Here is an 18,381-nt window from a genome sequence, read left to right as displayed (position 1 = left end):
TGTAAAATAATGGGTTTTGTATAACTTTTGATACATGTATACAATATTCTTTGATCACACGTCCTGCCTCATTGTCCTCAAAGAAGAAAGTTTTGATGATCCAAAATCATGAACAAAGCTTGTCAGTTTACACACAGGACACTAAAGTTCTGGTTCACATTTTTGTTTTTTGCTTTATTTTGGTGGCACTGGGGTTTGAACTCAGGACCTCATGCTTGCTAGACAGGTGCTCTTACTGCTTGAGCCACTCCACCAGCCCTTTTTTGTGATGGGTTTTTTTGAGATAGGGTCTCAGCGAACTATTTTCCCAGGATGGCTTTGAACCATGATCCTCCTGATCTATGTCTCCTGAGTAGCTAGGATTATAGGCATGAGCCACAGGCACCTGGCTTCTGGATTACTCTTAATCACAAGCCCAGGTCCTTGCCTTTGACATTACTTCCCCTGTGTCACACTCCACACGGGCTGCATTCCTCTTAAAGGGTTTTAAAAACCTCACAAAGCACAATCTGTCACATTGGTGAGTATAGTGGGAATCAAGAATGGGTCTACCTGCCACCTTGTGGGTTACAGGAAATGAAGAAAGAAGGAGACCAATGACAGCAGGACAGGCTTGACCCATGCCAGACAGAACCGCTGAGGGTATGGCCCCCCCTGCTGACTGACTGTTCTTATCCTGACATGTCCAAGCTGTGGCCAACTCATGTAGGTTGTCCACCTGACCTCAGGGAAGAGTAAAGTTTGTGTTTATTTTCCTTACATGGATTCTGACACCTTTACGGTGAATAACAGTTGAGATGGGTGTATGGACGTTTTAGTGATCTTCAGAATTATGGTACGTGACACTACCACTTCCTCTTGAGTTCCACTGGACGAAGTAAATTCACTCTCAGTTAGTTGTTCGACAAGTGCCCAAAAACCAATTTTGGTTACGATGATGAAAGTAGGCTGTGTCGCTCTATGAGCCTGTACTAGATCTGACCCCGCTTACCCTGCAATTTACACTTTTATGTAAAAACAGGGCATTCTGAGGTTTATCTAGGAAATGTGATGTTACATTTCTCAGGTGATCCATGTCTAGACCAAGACACTTACTCAGCCAAACTATCCATTTGGCTGATGGATAGTCCGTAATTCTAAATAGATACAGCGGATGCTAATAGAGCTAAAAACCATACACCTTCCTTGAAGGGGAAAGAGGACCCATGGTGCTATGAGCTAGGATGACATCACACAGCTTGCGTTTCCCTTCCCTGAAATGCCTGGGGCCGGTGCTGTGGATTTGGAGTTTTTCAGGATTGGGGAATGCATACATATATATAACAAGGTACCCTGAGAACAGGATAGTCTAACAAAATTCACTTATGTCTCACACCTTATATACGTAGCGTGAAGGTAATTTTATGCAGTATTTATATAGTTTTGGACACTGAACCATGAGACGTGCAGCATTGGGTTGGCACTCAGAAAGTACTAAATTTGAGATTTCTAGATTAGGGATGCTTAACCTTCTGTTCAACTGTCATTATCACTATAAACCAAAAGGAAAGGATCATACCTTCAACATTTGGCAAGCCCACCCTAAAAGATATTTAGTTAGCTGTGCTCACTTGGGTCAGAGACAGGGCCAAAGCGATGTGGCATTTCAGGTTAAGTCTGTAGAGCCGTGTTGCAAACCCACAGGGAGAGCCCTACGCTAGGACGTGACTAATGACAAGCCTACACTTCACATTCAGACACATATAACAAATAATTTCCTATTGCCTTTACTAAGTGCCTTTTCCATTCAGCAGAAAATCCATGGCCACAGACAGGTAAGGACAACCTGTGTGTCCCATACTCCCTCTCTACAAAGGCAGCGCAAATATAATCATTGCTACCCGCCAGGTAGCAATTTGTTATCTTTGCTCTAAGCCTCACTGAAGCTTACTGGCAAGCTTTGTCATCTCGTGACATGTGGAGAAGAGGGTGCTGGGAGCTTCCAGGGATTGGGAAGCTGGTTGAGGAAGCTGGTCACCTGAGAAATGTGAGGACAGGAGTTCTTGTGCATCCAGGAGGACAGCTCAGGATGCTGGGAGGGACAGGGCCAGGAGTGTGACTGCTTTCACACCTAACCGAGCAAGGTCAACACAAGAAATCACACATAGTGATCTCTACTGGCAACACTTTAGCTACAAATGAGAAACACTTGATTCTATCTAGTGACCCACAGTCAACATGGACCCTGCTCCCATCCTGCCTGCCTTCCCTGCTCTAAACACCAAAACTGACACTACTGTGACCCTGTGGAAATGCACTTAGACTGCCAGCTCTGGTGCCCAGGACCCAGGCCTCCACTCTTACATGATGGACTCACGGTACCCAGGGGTCACCCACTAGAAAGGATTTTCTGGAAAGAATGTGGCATTTGCAATGGCTTGGATGTTGGTTGGGTCTCCCCCAAAGGTCCCCAGGGTGGCGCTACTGAAGGTGGTGGAACCACTAGGATGTGGATCTTCGTGGGAGGTCCTCATGTCCCCGGGACAGTCCCCTTTAAAGGGACTGTGGGATCTGCCCATCCCCTCTCTGCTTCCTAGCTCGAGATGTGAGCACCTGCTCTGACATGCGTGCCTGTCATTGCCATCTGCCACTCTCATCCCAGACCAAACCATGGAGCCCTGCTGGTCTTGGACTTTGAGCTTCCAAAACGGTGAGCTAAACAAACCTTTTCTCTTTATGAAGAAAGTGGCCTTAGGTATTTCATTTTAATAACATAAAACTGACTGATACACCATTAATCAAGACATTCCTCCTATCTCCTGTTAGGGCAATACATTTCTTCCTGTTTGGGGTTTTTTTAAGTCTCTCACTCAGCTGTTAATTCTTTCATTCATTCACTGAAGAAATGTTGCTGCCTGTATACCATGACCTAGGCCCTGTGCTGCATAAAAAGAAAATAATTCCAACAGTCAATAACTCTGCAAGAGAAAGGAGACTGTGACTAATTACAATATAATAGCAGGGTCTTTGATGGTACCAACTCCAACACTGTGGAAGGAGGAGGAGAAAGTGCGAAGGTGTATCTGTATTGTGGGGGTAGATGCTGTTCAAGAGACACGCAGAAGGTTCCCAAAGGAGATGAGTATCGAGGAACAACCGAGACTCATCGGATGACCAAACTGTAGAAGATGTCGTAAAGACATCAACAAGCAAGGCTCAAGTGTACAACAGGGAGGGCCCCAAGGACAGGCACAAAGAATAAGATGGTGAGTGACTGGAATAGCAATGAGTAATAGAGAATCGCAGGCAAGGCCAATGTCCTGTAAGTTTAAGTTTGGTTAGACGAGAACACAGACGTGCCTTTTCTTTGTTGGCTAAAAAAAGAAAAGGAGGATAAAGACAAAAATAACCCTTGCACTGGAAACGATGCCCCCCTAGGAGGAATTTGTAGAGTAATCTAAGACCTGGGAGCTGTCTGGATAATTAGCTAAATGAGTTGAACACTTAGCCCATATCCAGAAGTACAGAAGTTAAAATGAAAATCAAATGTGCAGTTAAGAAGAGTCCCCTGGGCTGGCACTGGCAGGAGCCTGTCATTTTCTGGTGACAGTTGTTCTCTCGTCTTCAATTTACCAGAGCAATTTGCAGGAAACACCCATGTTTCCGGATAATGTCCAAAGAGACCAAAAGAACCCATGACGCAACACTAGGCTTGCTCATCGGTAATTACTGAAATGAATTTTCTTGGAAACAGACAGCCTAGTGGCCTGGCTGACAGCACCAATTTGCCATCTTGTAAGAGGGTAATTCTAAGACATCAGTTCCCTGCACGTGACATAAAATAAAGAGAAGAAGGCTGTGCTCAGACTGTGGGAGGACGATCCTCCGTTCGTTTCTCAGTTTGGAGCCCATGGTTCATTCACAGTCTTGGTGTCATCTCCTGCATCCTATGACTGTGTTGCTCTGCACAGGGATCCCGGTGCATCACTGGTTTTCAGCATTGCCACCACCACACTTTCTTCACTAAAAGAAATGCTTGTTTGTTGACAGCCCCAGGACTAAGTCATATAGATACTGTAAGGCCTGAGGGAAATTCCGTCTCATTCTCTACGTCCCCTGTGTCTTTAGACTTTCTCCCACGGCCTCACATACGCTGAGTTTTGGGTTGATCCCTCTTCACTGTGATCAGTGTGCTTCAGCTTCCTTAACTTTTTTTTGTCCTTTCTTGGACTGCTATGTCACTGGCACAGCCTCCACACACTGAGTCCATTCCATGAGCTCGTTTGTTGAGTGACTCACTCAGGGACATTTCTTTAGTCACTCACTTTCTTTGGGCTTTCAGAATGGCTTTTCAACTTGTCCCAAAATAATGTGTTTGGCTTCTCTCTTATTCATGTTTGTCACCATCTCAATGCTGCTGGGCCACATTTCTGCTTCGCTCCTATCACTCCATCCTTAGCTTCATGACTGTATCACCTGAGCACCTACTTAGGTCTTTCTTACAATTCAATAGAGTTCAAGGTTTCAACAGTGACCACGTGTTTTCTCATCTACTGCTCCTTTACAACCACATGGAACGGACTTAAATTTCCCTATTTCACGTGTTCTTCAAGAGGTAGCCCTGAAACGTCACTTTGTGTACCAACTGCTGTCAAACGTGCACTTGTTCAGGAACACGTCCAAAGCCATCTTCCCTCCTTCTTACCTGTGGCCACACCTCCTCCCCTCTTAACAATCTCATCCCCAACTGTGGACAAAGGCTGTCATGATCACTCTAGCCAGTTATGACTCTGTGGTTCTGTTTGTGTTCTTTGAGCAAAACTGTACAGGTTTACTCAGAATACTCTGAAAAAACCCAAAATGTCTGAACCATCAATGCAGCAATTTTCATTCCTCGGTCCTCAAGTTACTTTTGTTTCTGTATACAAAGGGGGAAAGCCAGGAGCTAGGGCTCAAGAGGTAGTGCGCCAGTCTAGCAAGCACAAGGTTCTGAGTTCAAGCCTCAGTACCACCAAAGGTAAACCACAACTCTGTGTGACATTTTTATTCCTTCCAATGTTGACACATTCCTTTTTTTAGCTTACGAAAAATTCTTATAAGAAATCCTTGTCGAGGAGTAGAAGGCAGCTCAAAACCCTTAACCATTCTTCCCTTTCAACACTACAAATTTAAGTGAGTCTTAAAGAACACCATTCTCTCCCCACCCAAGGCCTTGATGACTCTGTGGACACCACAGCCTTTCCAAGCTCAAGCAACTTTAAACTTCGCTTAATTTACAAGCCGGTCCCACCTAACTTCACTCAACTGTCAGTCCTTATTTGATTTTTCATGAGTCCTGCTCCCTGTGGGTACTAACCCGCAGTGATGGGTTCAACAAGATCCTCTGACAACTTGTAAATTATTTGCAAATTACAGAACCATCTCCTCTATAAATGGCCCAGAACTGTCTGCTATGTGACAAGCCTGCTTGACTGTCTGATGAGATGTTACAGGAAGCTGGCAGTCAGAAAATACAGGCAGAGACAAGGTGTACATGTCCTCTGACCCTTACCATCCCAGGGATTTGTCGTAAGGAAATAATCAAGTGTGTACTGCTCATAAGTGGAAAATCCCAACAATATGGTTTCTTTCGATAATTATGGTATATCAACACGATGGAGCGCAATTGAATTTTATAAACATTACTGAGAAAACTATTTCTTGAAGTGAAAAAGCAAAGGCTTTATTATGTGAAAAAAGTAGGTAGCAAAATTATGTAAGAAAGGACTTTTGATGAGAAAAAGTGACTGTAAGTACATAGATGCTGACAAAATATTAAACCTGTGGACATTCCAAGCTAACAGCCATCATACTCCAGGGTTAGAATCACAGGCAATCCCTCCCTTCCTGGGTTTTCTTCTACTTTCAAATTTTTTTTTTTTAAACAAAAATGGTTTGTCTTTAATGAGACTTTTAAATGTTATCAAAATTTACATTTATTTTTTAAATGTTAAGTAACTTGTTTTCTCTAATGGTAGCTGGTCTTTTTTTTTTTTTTTATTTAACATGTATTTTCTTTTTAATTTCTGCCTTGCTCATACCAGCTCATGCTATCAAGGAACATCTTCCTTAAATTTAAATTGCTGATCTTAAATTATAATACCAAGCCTCATCTTTCCATGGAAATATGATTTGGTTCTCAATCATGAGTGAGATGAAGTGGTATTTCATTAATCTTTTGGTGTTGGGGAGTCACCCAGGGCTGAGCCCATGCTGCACACACGGCCTTACGTAGTATTTTCAAACAAAGAGATCTTTACCTGGATATCGGTCAACTTGCTGAAGATGCGACTTGTAAGCTTAGGACCGTTCTCCATGGTCGGAATGTGTAGCATCTAAGAAACAGGAGACACAAGAGAACTTGAGGATGTCCACCATTTATACAGTGACAACAGGCAAGCCAGGTGGCATTTCGATGACATCAGGAAAATCCCATTTAACCGAGAGCAGCACTGTACCCTATTTGCGATGCATGCTACCTCCTTACAGACTCTTGCCTGTTCTGAATTTGAATGAAAACTGACTAGACAAAGCCAGGCTGTTCATTTCCTACCAACTGAATTTAGGGCACAAATGGTTTTTGCACCAGTTTTCAGGCTGATACCAGGAAGCAAGGAGAGCGATTTTATCCTAAAATAGTGATAAGAATAAGAACCCAGAGCTTCCTAAGACTCTGGGAACCTATAAGAATGGATAATTGTCCTCTATATCTAATCTTCTGGTGAGGAATGAGAACTCTAAAGATATTTTGCAACAAATTAAAGCAAGTCATTTTGGAAATAAATTAAAGCAAGTCTGTGCTTCCACGACAGAGGTTCTGAACCTTACATGGTACAAGTTACACCAAGGGCACGGCTTCCCCAGGGCAGCAGGGTAAGGTCAGGGCTGAAAGAGATTTCACGCCTTAATTTCCACCCGAGTTAGGCCCACTCATGTCCTGACAGCTTGCCGGCTTTTGATGGCTAGATTTCAGGAGATAGGCCGCATCTCAAACACTTTTCTTATTAGGTCTTTTAGTATAATAAGATAATGGGAGACTCTGCCTTGAAACTCCTAGCACAGAACCATGAGAGACAGTAAAAACTTTGTAAACTTACTCCTAGAGGTGAAATAACAAATGAATTTTTAAAAATCTGACCTAATGGCAACTCTGCTTAATAAAGACCAATAACATTACCTGGATGCCTTCAGAATAAAAAGCTAAACACTGGCTTTATAATCACTGGAGTATTGATATAAAGTAGAATAATTCTACCCAGCAGTTACTCTGCAGATGGAATTCTGTCAGGAGCCATTCTTTGAAAGCAATGAAGCAGCCACCACTGAAGCCTGCAGAAAAGTCAATATAAGTCTGCAGAGGAACAATAGTTATCACGTGCAACTTAAAAACCAGTGGGATTTATATTTAATGAGTCGTCAAAGCCAGTTCAGACGTCTTTTAGTGAGAACGACACACTCGTGTTCAGTGCAAGCACTGGAGCTTTGCTATGAAGGAAAAAGCCAAAACTTGATAAGATCATGAAAGTGTGGCTCAAATAAAGCCAGACTCATTCACTAGGAGAATGTCTCTTCCAACCAAGTCCTTGAGTTTTGTTTGCAAGATTTTAGTAAATGCACCAATGTTTACCAAATGAATACTGTTTGCAAAGTGGCCTGCTGAACAGCAATTCTAGTCATAAAGGGGTCCCCCATCACTTGTTGTCGTTCCGTTTCAGTAGTTTGCAGGTCCTTTTGGAAACCTGAAAACCCAATTCCAGCTGCTTGCGCAGCTCTCCTTAGTGAGCTGGAGGAGGGTGACAAGAGCGGAAGTCTAATCCCTAATTGAGGTAGGGCAGACATGACACTTGCCAGTGACAAAACTGACTTCCTCCATGAAATCACTGCCAAGCTGGTAGCAGTATGCCACTACAGGTCCACTTGGACAAACCGTCCTGTCCCAGGTAATGTAACCCCGTGTTATAACACAACCCTGTGTGCATCCTGGGTCTGACTGGAATCTCAGGCACACACCAAAAAAGTTACTGAAGTTGCAGGAAATGCTGGGAAGTGACAGGGTGTGAGAGCTGCTGGTCTCACCTGGCCCTTATACAGTATGTCGGAAACAGGGCAGACAACGCAGGCCGTGCCGGAGCCGAACATCTCCCTCACTCTGTCCCCCTCCAGGGCGGCCGTCAGCTCATCCATGGTGAGGACTCGCTCCGACACCTTGAACTCACCCTGTTGGGAAGATCAGAAATAAAAAGAAAGCTTCCTTTTTTGCTCTGCACTTTTCAACTGAACTCAAATGCCAGCATCCTCCCTCGGCGGGAGGGACCTGGAGGGGCCAGCTCACCATCTTACTGGCCATCGCTCCCAGGCGGTAAGCAAGCTACTTCAAGGCCGTTGCATTTATCTACGAAATTATCAGGATATAAAATGTGAAATGAGTGACACAGGATACACGGTGTGCTCTAATACACACCTGCTCTGTGACTCTGATTGTCACCAGGATAAAGTCTCACATTCGTTCCAAGTGCTACTTAAAGCACATATGTCACCGTGATGGAGAACAAGGCACACGTTGGGTATTACTAGCCATTGATTCTGTCATCCACCACGTACTCATCATGTCACGTTCTCCGACTGTAAAGACGGCTACCGTCTCTGTTTTATAGATGAGGAAGCTAAGGTTCCAGAAGGCTGGGGGGACCATCCCAAGGTCACACAGCTACTAAAAAGCTACATTTGCTCTTGACTCCAAATTCGGTCCTCTTTCTACTGAGTCTTTTTTCAAGTCAAAAACCAGACTGAGTTCATGTATCAGAAATATTTATTATTTTTAAAAATTGAATGTACACTTGGACATTACGGGAGAAGCAGCATTACATGTAAGTTGCTCTTTCTACACTCACTGATAACTGACTGACTTTATAATGGTAATACTCTTCTCTTTGATATTATACTATGTTGAGTTTCTTCACGGAACTAGCGGTGCAATCTCTCTGACTTCCTCCGAACTCCTGGAGTATCATATTTACTCAGGGGCAGAAAACAGGGAAAAACGGATGCTTTTTAGCTATCAATTTACGCTATGTGCTTAATACTCACTCTTTTAACTTTAAATTCTCATCCTTTTACTGACTAAAGTTCAGAATTTGCCAACAGGATATTTGAATTAAGGGCAATTAAGAGTGGATGCATTTAAATAAAAGTAAGAGTATTTTTTTAATACCTGCAAACCCATCCCACATAAAGCCGTTGGCAAGGGTCAAAATCTGAGAAGAACCGTTGGGGGGCAGCACCCCGAGGTTGGAAGGACAGAACACACAGTGTCCTGCAGTGGACACACCTCAGAATCTGACAGCTGCAGTTATGCTGCTACGTAAATTATTAAATAAGTTCCAGAACATCAGCTCACGACAGAAAACAAGCTGAGTTCTGTGTTCTGGAAAAAAAAAGGTCCCTTCCCTTCTAAATAAACAGAATTACTTTTATTGTGTTCATCTTTTTTCTTTTCTTTGGACACTTTCCCCTGTCCGGCAAGCAGTGTGGTAACCCCTTTCCCCACTGCCTCTTGGCATTTTGTATCTCACTGTTTGAAATTAGCTTGTAAAATAAATTACAGCTAAGGAGTCAGGCACAGCTTCCTCTGCAATAATGGACTTCCGCGCAAGGCGGTCACGAGCATGGGGACGTGGGCACCTTGCAGAGTGTCGTCAGACCTTCTGAACGTGCTTTTCCCCTTTAATAAAACAGAAATTACTGAGCCTCAAAAATACATCGTTCCAACTGCAAGCATATTTGGGACAGAGCAAGCTGTTTGAAATCACACCAACAGTCTGGAAGCGCCATGCCGGGCCTGCCAGCCAGCATGCAGCAGCTGGGTCTTGTCTGCGTTGCGTTGAGTTTTCTAGAATTATTTATAGCACATTTCCTCCATTTTCAGTCTTTTCCAGAGAAAATGCAGGTGCTCTCCTAGAGGACCATGTGTTTCTGAACATTCGTCCGTTAATACTGTCTGACATGCTCAAAGCCCTTTCATGGTCTTTGGGGACCACCTGAACACATGGGCCACAAGTTTGTCTAAGAACTTATGCCAGGCAATCAACTGACTCAATATTTATCTTGAAAATTTTATGTCATTTCACATAATGAATAGGTTAATTTGTTAAATCCGTGCGCCTGTGTCACATGGATTTGAAGTCTATTACAGACAACTTTACATCTGCTGGAGGGTTTGAATTTTAAAATAAACACAGGTATGAACTTGGGATGATCAGGGGGCAGTGGAGGGAAACGGAAGGCGGCCAGATGAATAATGTTATGTTTGTAAACATTTATATGTCGGCACAAGTCTGTAATTTCTTTGACCAGCATGGGTATGCTGGAATAAAAGGAAGGAAAAGAAAGAGTGTGTGATCCTGCAATGTGGGATACACTTCAACTTGAAGTCGGCTGGAGGCAGAAAAACCATCAGCCAGGAAGGGAGGCAGGACCTCTTGCTCAACTGGTTTCTGTCTGTCTGCCCCAAGAAGGTCCTTCTAGAGAATGCTTTTCACTCAAGGTAAGATTCAAAGATTCGCTAACAGTGGTGGGAACCAGGAGGGAGACTCACTTGGTGTTGATTACTTTTTGCTTGGGGCTTATGGAAGTTGTTCAAGTCCATGGTACCTACCCAGTCCCGGGTCAGCTCCAGGATGCTCTGTCTTGTCACCCCCGGAAGGATGATGCCATCTAGTGGAGGAGTTGCCAGTTCTTCTTCTATCAATTACAAGGTGGAATATTTTCAGACTTCAATTAATTAGCCAGAGTCTTAATAACACTAGCTATTTCTTTAAAACTATTTCTCACAGTTTAGCCAGTAATAAACATAAAGAAAATGTTAATGTTCAGAAATGTCAAATTCCCCAAATTTCATATCAATTCACATTTCAGATAGATCTTTATTTAAAAAAGAAAAAGAGAAAGAGAAAGAAAGCTTCTCACCTAAGTATCTTCAGTTTATCCTTAACCGGTAAAATGATGAAATGGTTTTTCACCAAGAAGAGTAAGAGTTAAAGGACAGGGTTTAAGAGGAACATACCAAGCCAGGCACATGGCTCATGCCTGTAATCCTTGCTATTTAGGAGGCTGAGATTGGGAAGATCACAGTTGGAGACCAGCCTGAGCAAAAAGTTCAGGAGACCCCATCTCAACTAATAGCTGGGGCAAGGTGGTGCACTCCAGTCAGCCCAGCCATACAGGAAGCTGAGATCAGGAAGATTATGGTTCCAGGCCAGTCTGAGCAAAAACTTCACCAGACCCCATCTCAACAGAAAAAAAAGTTGGACCTGCTGTCAAAGTGTCTGTCATCCCAGCACCATCAAGAAACATTAAATATGAGGATAACAGTCCAGACCAGCCTGGGCAAAAAGTGAGACCCTATCTCCAATTTAACCAAAGCAAAAATGGCTGGAGGCTTGGTCAAGCAGTAGAGCACCTGCCTGGCAAACGCAAAGTCCTGAGTTCAAACCCTAGTAACAAAAAAACAGATAGGACCATCCTAAAGCCACAATGTAGGTAAAAAGCTGCTTGGTGTTGGAATGATGTAGGTAAAACCCCACTCAGCCATACTGGGCATCACCAGACCTAAGGATTCTGTGGCAGAGCCTGGCCTCAGAAGCGACAGACATGGCTCTGCACCACCTGAGAGGTCTGTCTCTCATACCTGGTACAGTTGCAGCATCCAGCATGGACCTGCTACGTTCTCCTTCAGAGATCTGACCATAACAGACTCTGGGCAAGCTCAGGTATCTACCACTAAAGAAGAAAAAGAGAAATCCAAACAGAAGCTGGCTCCAAGGCTGGATCAGTGTCTACTGTGAGCAGACCTCCACAAGAGTAGGATGACTACCGTCCACAGCCATTGAGTGTGGTCCACCTCCTTACAAGAGTTTGTCCCCTTCCTCCCTGCATCTGGGACCCTGGATCTGGACCTTCAAACCTTAAGTCAACGCCCGACAAAGACACTGAGCCCTATGACGCTGCTGTGCTATTTGTCATCAGCGTGGAGAATTCACAGAGCATGTCTGAAAGGATCACTGCTGGCCAAGCTTGAAGGAATCTGACTGTTGTCCTGGGCCTCCCCATGGCCTTCTGTGTCTCTAGAATTCATCTAATTCAACCCTTATGTTACAGAAGAAAGAAACAGAAGTGGTTTGTCTAGGCTGGTGACACAGAGAACGCCAGGACCATGGCTCAGTGTTCCACACTGGGGCCATGGCCCTTTGCTCTGGTATACAGTGGTTCTGGCCTTACCAGTTCCACTGAGTTCCAACAACCCAGCTCTGTGGGAAGCCCCAACTCCAGGGTCAAGTTTGGATCCCTAAACCCTGGCCCCATGCCTGGCACAGGGGGGCATGTTGTGAGAGCCTTTGAAAGTGAATGAATAAGTTGTCTTTGCAAGGACACAGCAATCCGGTTCTTTGGAATTCTGTTTCTGACTGAAATTTATCTGCTGAAAATCACTTTCCAGAAAGGAGAAATTTGTTCCTGGCAATGTTGGAGGGGCTATTTTTTGTCATGGGTAGATGTGTTGATGGCCTCAGTAAACATGTGTCTTGTGAGAGCTGGCCAGCGAGCTACAGGAATGCACAGCTCTGTGGGTGCTATACAGTCACACACACACACAGAGGCACACTCACACAACTCAGCGTCCCCCACTGGCCGGTCCCTAAAGTTGCTGAGCTGTAAGGCCACATGCAGTTAACCGCCAAACGCAGCTTCCCACATGCGAGAGTCGCTCTGTGAAATAAATTTAACACCCAGCACTGTCACCATGAGCCCGAGGTCAAGGAACAGAACATCTGCTCCTCCACTTGCCAGACAGAGCGATGACATGACAACATTTGGGTGAGAAACACTCATTTTCCTCTGTAACCACAAACATGCTCGCAAGAGCCAGAATCCACTCCAGATTGCCCGGCAGGCAGAGAACACAGCCTACAAACGCAGCCTGTGTTCACACACACACACACACACACACATCGTTTTCAGATGGGGAATTCAGAACAGCAGGATTCAACTGGGCTTCCCAAAGATGAGCATGGGTGAGAAGCAGGAATGTAGAGCCCTAAGCACCACCGCACAGTCACTCACTTATTCAGCAAGTGAGGCGTCCTCACTGTTCTAAGCACTACAAACCAAGTTTGATTAATTCCCTGCTTACCATCCAATAGTACAGAGAAATAACTACTGTGCTAAACACCGTGTCAGATCTGGGGAGGGGAGTGGAGACTTTGGGAGAGGAACCTGTTGATTTGGGGCTCAAAGAAATTCATTCTAGAACAGGTTGTGCAGACACCTGTGGAAGAGGGCTCCGGGGAGAGGCAGAAAAATCTCCAATGTGTCCAAGAAGGTCGTGGACTAGGCTGCCACTGCCATAACTGCTCCCCCGTCCCAGACTAAGGGTGCACGTGGCCACAAGAACTGGGTCTTGAGAACACGATCCACTGGCTTGTTCACACAGCAAGCATGAAGTGTGCATGATAAACTAAGCAACAGAGAAAAAGGGCCAGTTACCTGAATCAAAGCGTCCACAATGGACGGGCCAGGTGCCACAAGAGACACATGCTCTGCCCTGTCTATCCCTGTGTGCCAGCCCCCCTGTCCAAAAACAGCAGAGGGTATGGGTGCCCATGGGAAGATGGCTAGTCACTACTGGAAAAACTCTGCTTATGTCTCCTGTTGGCAAAATGCATGAAAATCAGTCTTTTGCTAAAACTCATTATTCTTTGTATTTTCCAAAAGCTACATGGCATAAAATCAGGCTCTAACAGAGTGGCTTCAATGTCATATTTTTAACGTGAAGGTTGTTGCTGACATTTGATTTTCTTCTTTCACAATGACATTCAAACACTTATTCCATTTCTTTGAAATGATTCAAATGTTATTTGACCTGTTGGGAGGAACACCCCCAATTGAAGGACATTGAAACTAAAACTGTCTTGGGCGAGAGTCACTAAAGAGTGACTCTGAAAGTCTTACATACTTTGCAAAAGGCAGAAGACAACTCCACTCATGTTTATTCTGACCTTCAAAGCCACATGGAATGTTCCATGGGCCTTGTTTGGATAAGGAAGTAATTTTCACCAGGACAGTTTCTGGCTGTTTAACCATGCAGCTGTGATTCAGACACTGTTGAAGTCCTCATCTCCTGCCCACTAGTAACGATGCTGGCTCTTCTGAATGATGTCCTTATTTTGATTTGGGGTTGTATGTGGTTTTGGTGGGTGGTGGGTGGGGACAGGAGTGGATGGGAAGAAGACTGGACTCCATTTAGTATCTATTAAGCACAGAGGCTATCTTTCTAGTGTCACTTTTGATGTATGTATTTGTAATAACACAAAGTTAGAAAACCCAAAATTTCCATTTTCACACAGTGCCAAGTATGAACAGCAGCTCTTCGTGTGCCAAGGGTCTCAGGAGAAAGTCTCCTGGCACTGCCAGGCCAACTCAGGACAAGGTGCTCTTACAACACCATGTCTGCTCCAACTGATACTCAAATCCATGCCTGTCTCAGACCCACCACATCTAAACCACCACTGTCCTCCTGTAGCCAACCAACACAGGGGCGACGGAGGTTGCTGCAGAATAAAACCTTCACTTGAAAAATGTTCTCTGGAACCAAGACTGAGAATTCAAGAGTATCAGGAAACTTCAGTTGACATTCCAGTCTCTATAGTCACTTACTGTGAAATGAGCAGCCTAAGAGAGTAACCAGGACTAAAAATGTGTTCTAAATTCTGTGTGACTATCAAAATTCTAATGGAAATAAATGTTCTGTGCCCCATGTTTGGCCTTTTAACTGAATGCTACTGAGATTTACTAGAAGCCCATCAAGAATAGCAAAGAAAGGTAGTGAAGAAGAGCTGATGACCGCAGGAGACAGGAAGTGACAGGAAGTGACATGAGGCAGATGCAGGCACAATGGAGGTCAATGACTGGTCTTTCATAGCGTACTTTAATCAAACGGGGCTCCACCAACGTATCTGGATTGCTTCCGATACAGTATCAAAATATGTAAAAAGAGGGCAAAAACTCAAAATACCTGTAGCCAGAGGGAGGGGGTGTGGCTCAGTGGAAGAGCTCTTGCTAAGCATATGAGTTGTGCTTGATCCGCAATGCCCCAAAAATGAAAAACAAAGCCAGGCACGGTGGCTCATGCCTGGAATCCAAGCTGCTCAGGAGGTGGAGATTGGGAGAATCATGGTTTTGAAACCAGCCCAGGCAAAAAGTTCATGAGACCCCATCTCAACCAAAGTCAGGGCACAGTGGCGTGTACCTGTCAGCCCAGCTATGTGGGGAAGCACAAATTCTAGGATCACGGTCCAAACCAGCTGGGCAAGAAAGCGAGACCCTATCTCAAGAAATAAGCAAGGCAAAAATGGCTGGGGGCGTGGCTCAAGTGGCAGACTACCTGCCTGAGCAAGCAAGGCCCTGAGTTCAAACCCCAGTACTGTCAATAAATTCCCTATCTACATTTATGACTGTAGCCCGGCATGACCACGGATGGTGGATGACCTGCCCACAGGTGAAGGCTGAGCTCCCAATCCAGGTGTTCTGACAGGATACGAGGGGGTGGCAAAGCCTGTCTAAGTCACAATGTCTGGCGTCCCTTAACCTGACCCCTCTAGTAACTCTAGCATCAGAGCAAAAACAGGAAACAATAAAAGTGCAGATTTTTCGCTCTTATTGGTGACAGTGTTGTCCACTTGCCCAGCGAGGGCAGCCTGACCTGGGCCACCCGCTGCCCTTGGTAATCGTCTAGCCCCGCTTGCGGGCCCCTAACCGTGATGGGAAGGCAGCGCGGGGCTGAGATCCTGGGATTACCTCCCTCTTCGTTGATCCAGTACAGGAAGAGATTCATGGTTCCGACCTCAGTGATCTGCTGGTCCTTCCCATAGAGCCACAGGACCTGCTGACAGCCCTTCTCTGCGGCTTCACACTGGGCCAGAAGACAGGCGCCGTAATTCCTTTAAAGAAGAGAAAACCTGGTTGTGAACACACGTCACCCACAGCACCACATCTTCCACACTGTCATGGCTTTGAGTCTTTCATTCACACGTGGACGTAGTCAACACATGAGGTTCTAATATACACACGATCTCAAGTAACGCCACAACATTCAAAGAAACTCAGTCGAGAATCTAGATGTCCCGAGAGACATTTGTGTGACAGGCAGTGAAACAAAATCATGGAACCCTAATATGAAAAGTAGTAAGAAGGCAACACAGGCAAATACAAGGCAATGAGAGTAGTTAAAACTTAAAGAGGCCAAGCCTGGCGGCTCACACCTGTAATCCTACCTACTTGGGAGGTTGAGATCAGGAGGATCATGGTTGGAGGCTAGCTCAGGAAAAAAGCTCATGAGTACTGGGGATGGTGGTGCACACCTTCAGCCCAGCAATGGCAGGAAGTATAAACAGTTGGATTTTGGTCCAATTCAGCCTGGACAAAAAGAGAGACCCCCATCTCCAAAGTAAGCAGGGTAAAAAGGGCTGGAACTACCTGCCTCACAAGTACAAAACCCAGAGTTCAAAACCAGTCCCCCTCCCCCACAAAAAAACCCTGAGATTCAGTCCACCCTCCAGACCAAGGTAACCAGAATCTCTAAGTGGAACCAGGCACCAGCCCATGTCAAAGCTCCCGGGTGACTTCAGTGTGCGGCCACACTGAGGCCTACAGTGGCAGGACCCTCCTTCACCTGTGCACCATGAACCACTGTCCTCACTCACACACACTGAGAAATAAGAGCCTAATGTTAGCTCCAGTGGCTTTCAAACAGTGGATCCACCTTACAATTAAGAAAAAAACTAGTCTCTCCCTGCTCAGTCACCAAGGCAGCAGGAGGCCGTGACTAGGAGAATCCATAGTGACTTAACACCACCAATGTAGGTTCTTGGGGCTGAAGATTAGGGAAGTAAGGATGCACAAATTAGAACTTGACTCCAAATGTCTCTGTCAACTAAACTGCACGGTACTCAATGCAGAGCCATTCATTTTCCTGGGATTTTTCGAGGTTGGAAGCACAGGAGCAGAGAGCTTTGTGAGGTCTGAGAGACAACAGGCTGTGGGTGACAATGCCATACTGGTCACAGTCACACTGTGATTGCACGCGTGACCCCCACTGCACTCTCCCTGAGTCTCCTCTCCTGTGATGCTTCCAGTCAGCTCCCGTTTTTCACCTCCACCTGAGCCTGAGTCTAGGTATTCTTCCACAGAAACAAAACTTCAGTTTTACAGCACCTGTACATATTTACAGAAAATGTCAACAGCAGCTACAGAGCTCCCTTACACGCCTCCAGGGTCTCCTGCTATGAGCAGCTCACAGGAAACATGGTGCCCAAGTCCACAGGCTGCAACGGGGTTCTCTCTGTGCCCACGAAAGCACCTCCCACACAGCTCCACAGAGTGTCCGTCCACTTTGGAAGCTGCCCGTTGAAACCAGAACTCACCCAACTCCCTAAATAACCTCAGCTGACCTGCATCCTCCATAATAACCAATGGTGTTCCTTTCCACACCTGCAAGTGTGGCCACCGTCAAGAAGCACTGGAGTGGGGAAGAGGAGTAGAGGGGCTAATCTGATAAAAGCAGAATGTGTGTACATCTAAGGGTGTGTGCAGTGGCTCACGCCTCTAATCCCAGCTACTTGGGAGGCTGAGATCAGGAGGAGGGAGAAAGAGGAAAACAGCCTACAAGCACCTGCTCCTGCTAACAGGAGTGTCCTATGGTCACATGTCAGGAATAGCACGTAACAAGTGCAGCCCAAGGAAATGAAGACCTTTCCCCTTGAGATCTGCAGAACTGAAAAGCATCCCATGACTGAGTAGTTAGGACCAGGCACATGGTTAGATCACAAACCTCCACCTGTGAAAATGCCCCCAGTGTGCAATCACCCATCCCCTAAGTGAACTACCCCTACGTCAGCCTCTTGGCAAGATGACTTCAGACAAGAGTCCTCCATGCCTTCCATGCTTTTGGGAAAAAACTCACCTCGTCTGCCTAAGCACCTTGTTTCTTGACTTAATTGATCTGTCACGAGGCAGCCAGACTTGGGTCTGGTAAAAACTTATGGCAAGCCAGCCAGGGAACCTTATGCTCATGGAGAGCTGGCCCTGTGATGGGAGGTCCCTCGGAACTGCCCCTTGCTGTCCTTGGTCAGAGCACAGGCTGCCCAAGCATCTTCCCCTGACACACAATGGACATTTGGGTGAGCCAATTTGGGTGCGCTCCTGCCCTGGGTAGGTCAGGAGCTGCTTTCTCCCCTGGATGAGGCTTTTGCCATCTGAAACCCAGTACTGCTGCCAGATGAAATGGCTGTCCGACTCTGCCCGGTTTTATGT

At 45.5% G+C, this 18,381-nt stretch overlaps 1 protein-coding gene across 3 annotated transcripts in view; it reads right to left on the bottom strand.

Moving 5' to 3' along the window:
- The window catches only part of Bcat1 (branched chain amino acid transaminase 1), an 86,115-nt gene that overhangs the window by 10,106 nt on the left and 57,628 nt on the right, over nucleotides 1–18,381 (bottom strand). For all 3 annotated transcript variants that reach the window (XM_074075844.1, XM_020153179.2, XM_074075845.1), the window contains exons 7-10: nucleotides 15,868–16,010; nucleotides 10,673–10,758; nucleotides 8,095–8,235; nucleotides 6,279–6,353 (exon numbers count right to left, since the gene is read on the bottom strand). In XM_074075844.1, coding sequence (XP_073931945.1) covers nucleotides 6,279–6,353; nucleotides 8,095–8,235; nucleotides 10,673–10,758; nucleotides 15,868–16,010 — 445 coding nt within the window. The remainder of the gene's footprint in view (nucleotides 1–6,278; nucleotides 6,354–8,094; nucleotides 8,236–10,672; nucleotides 10,759–15,867; nucleotides 16,011–18,381) is intronic.

This window comes from Castor canadensis, chromosome 6 (genome assembly GCF_047511655.1).
Source record: "Castor canadensis chromosome 6, mCasCan1.hap1v2, whole genome shotgun sequence".
Classification (NCBI taxonomy): domain Eukaryota; kingdom Metazoa; phylum Chordata; class Mammalia; order Rodentia; family Castoridae; genus Castor; species Castor canadensis.
The sequence above is the reverse complement of the archived record's forward strand: the minus strand, read 5'-3'. Positions and strand labels throughout refer to the sequence as shown.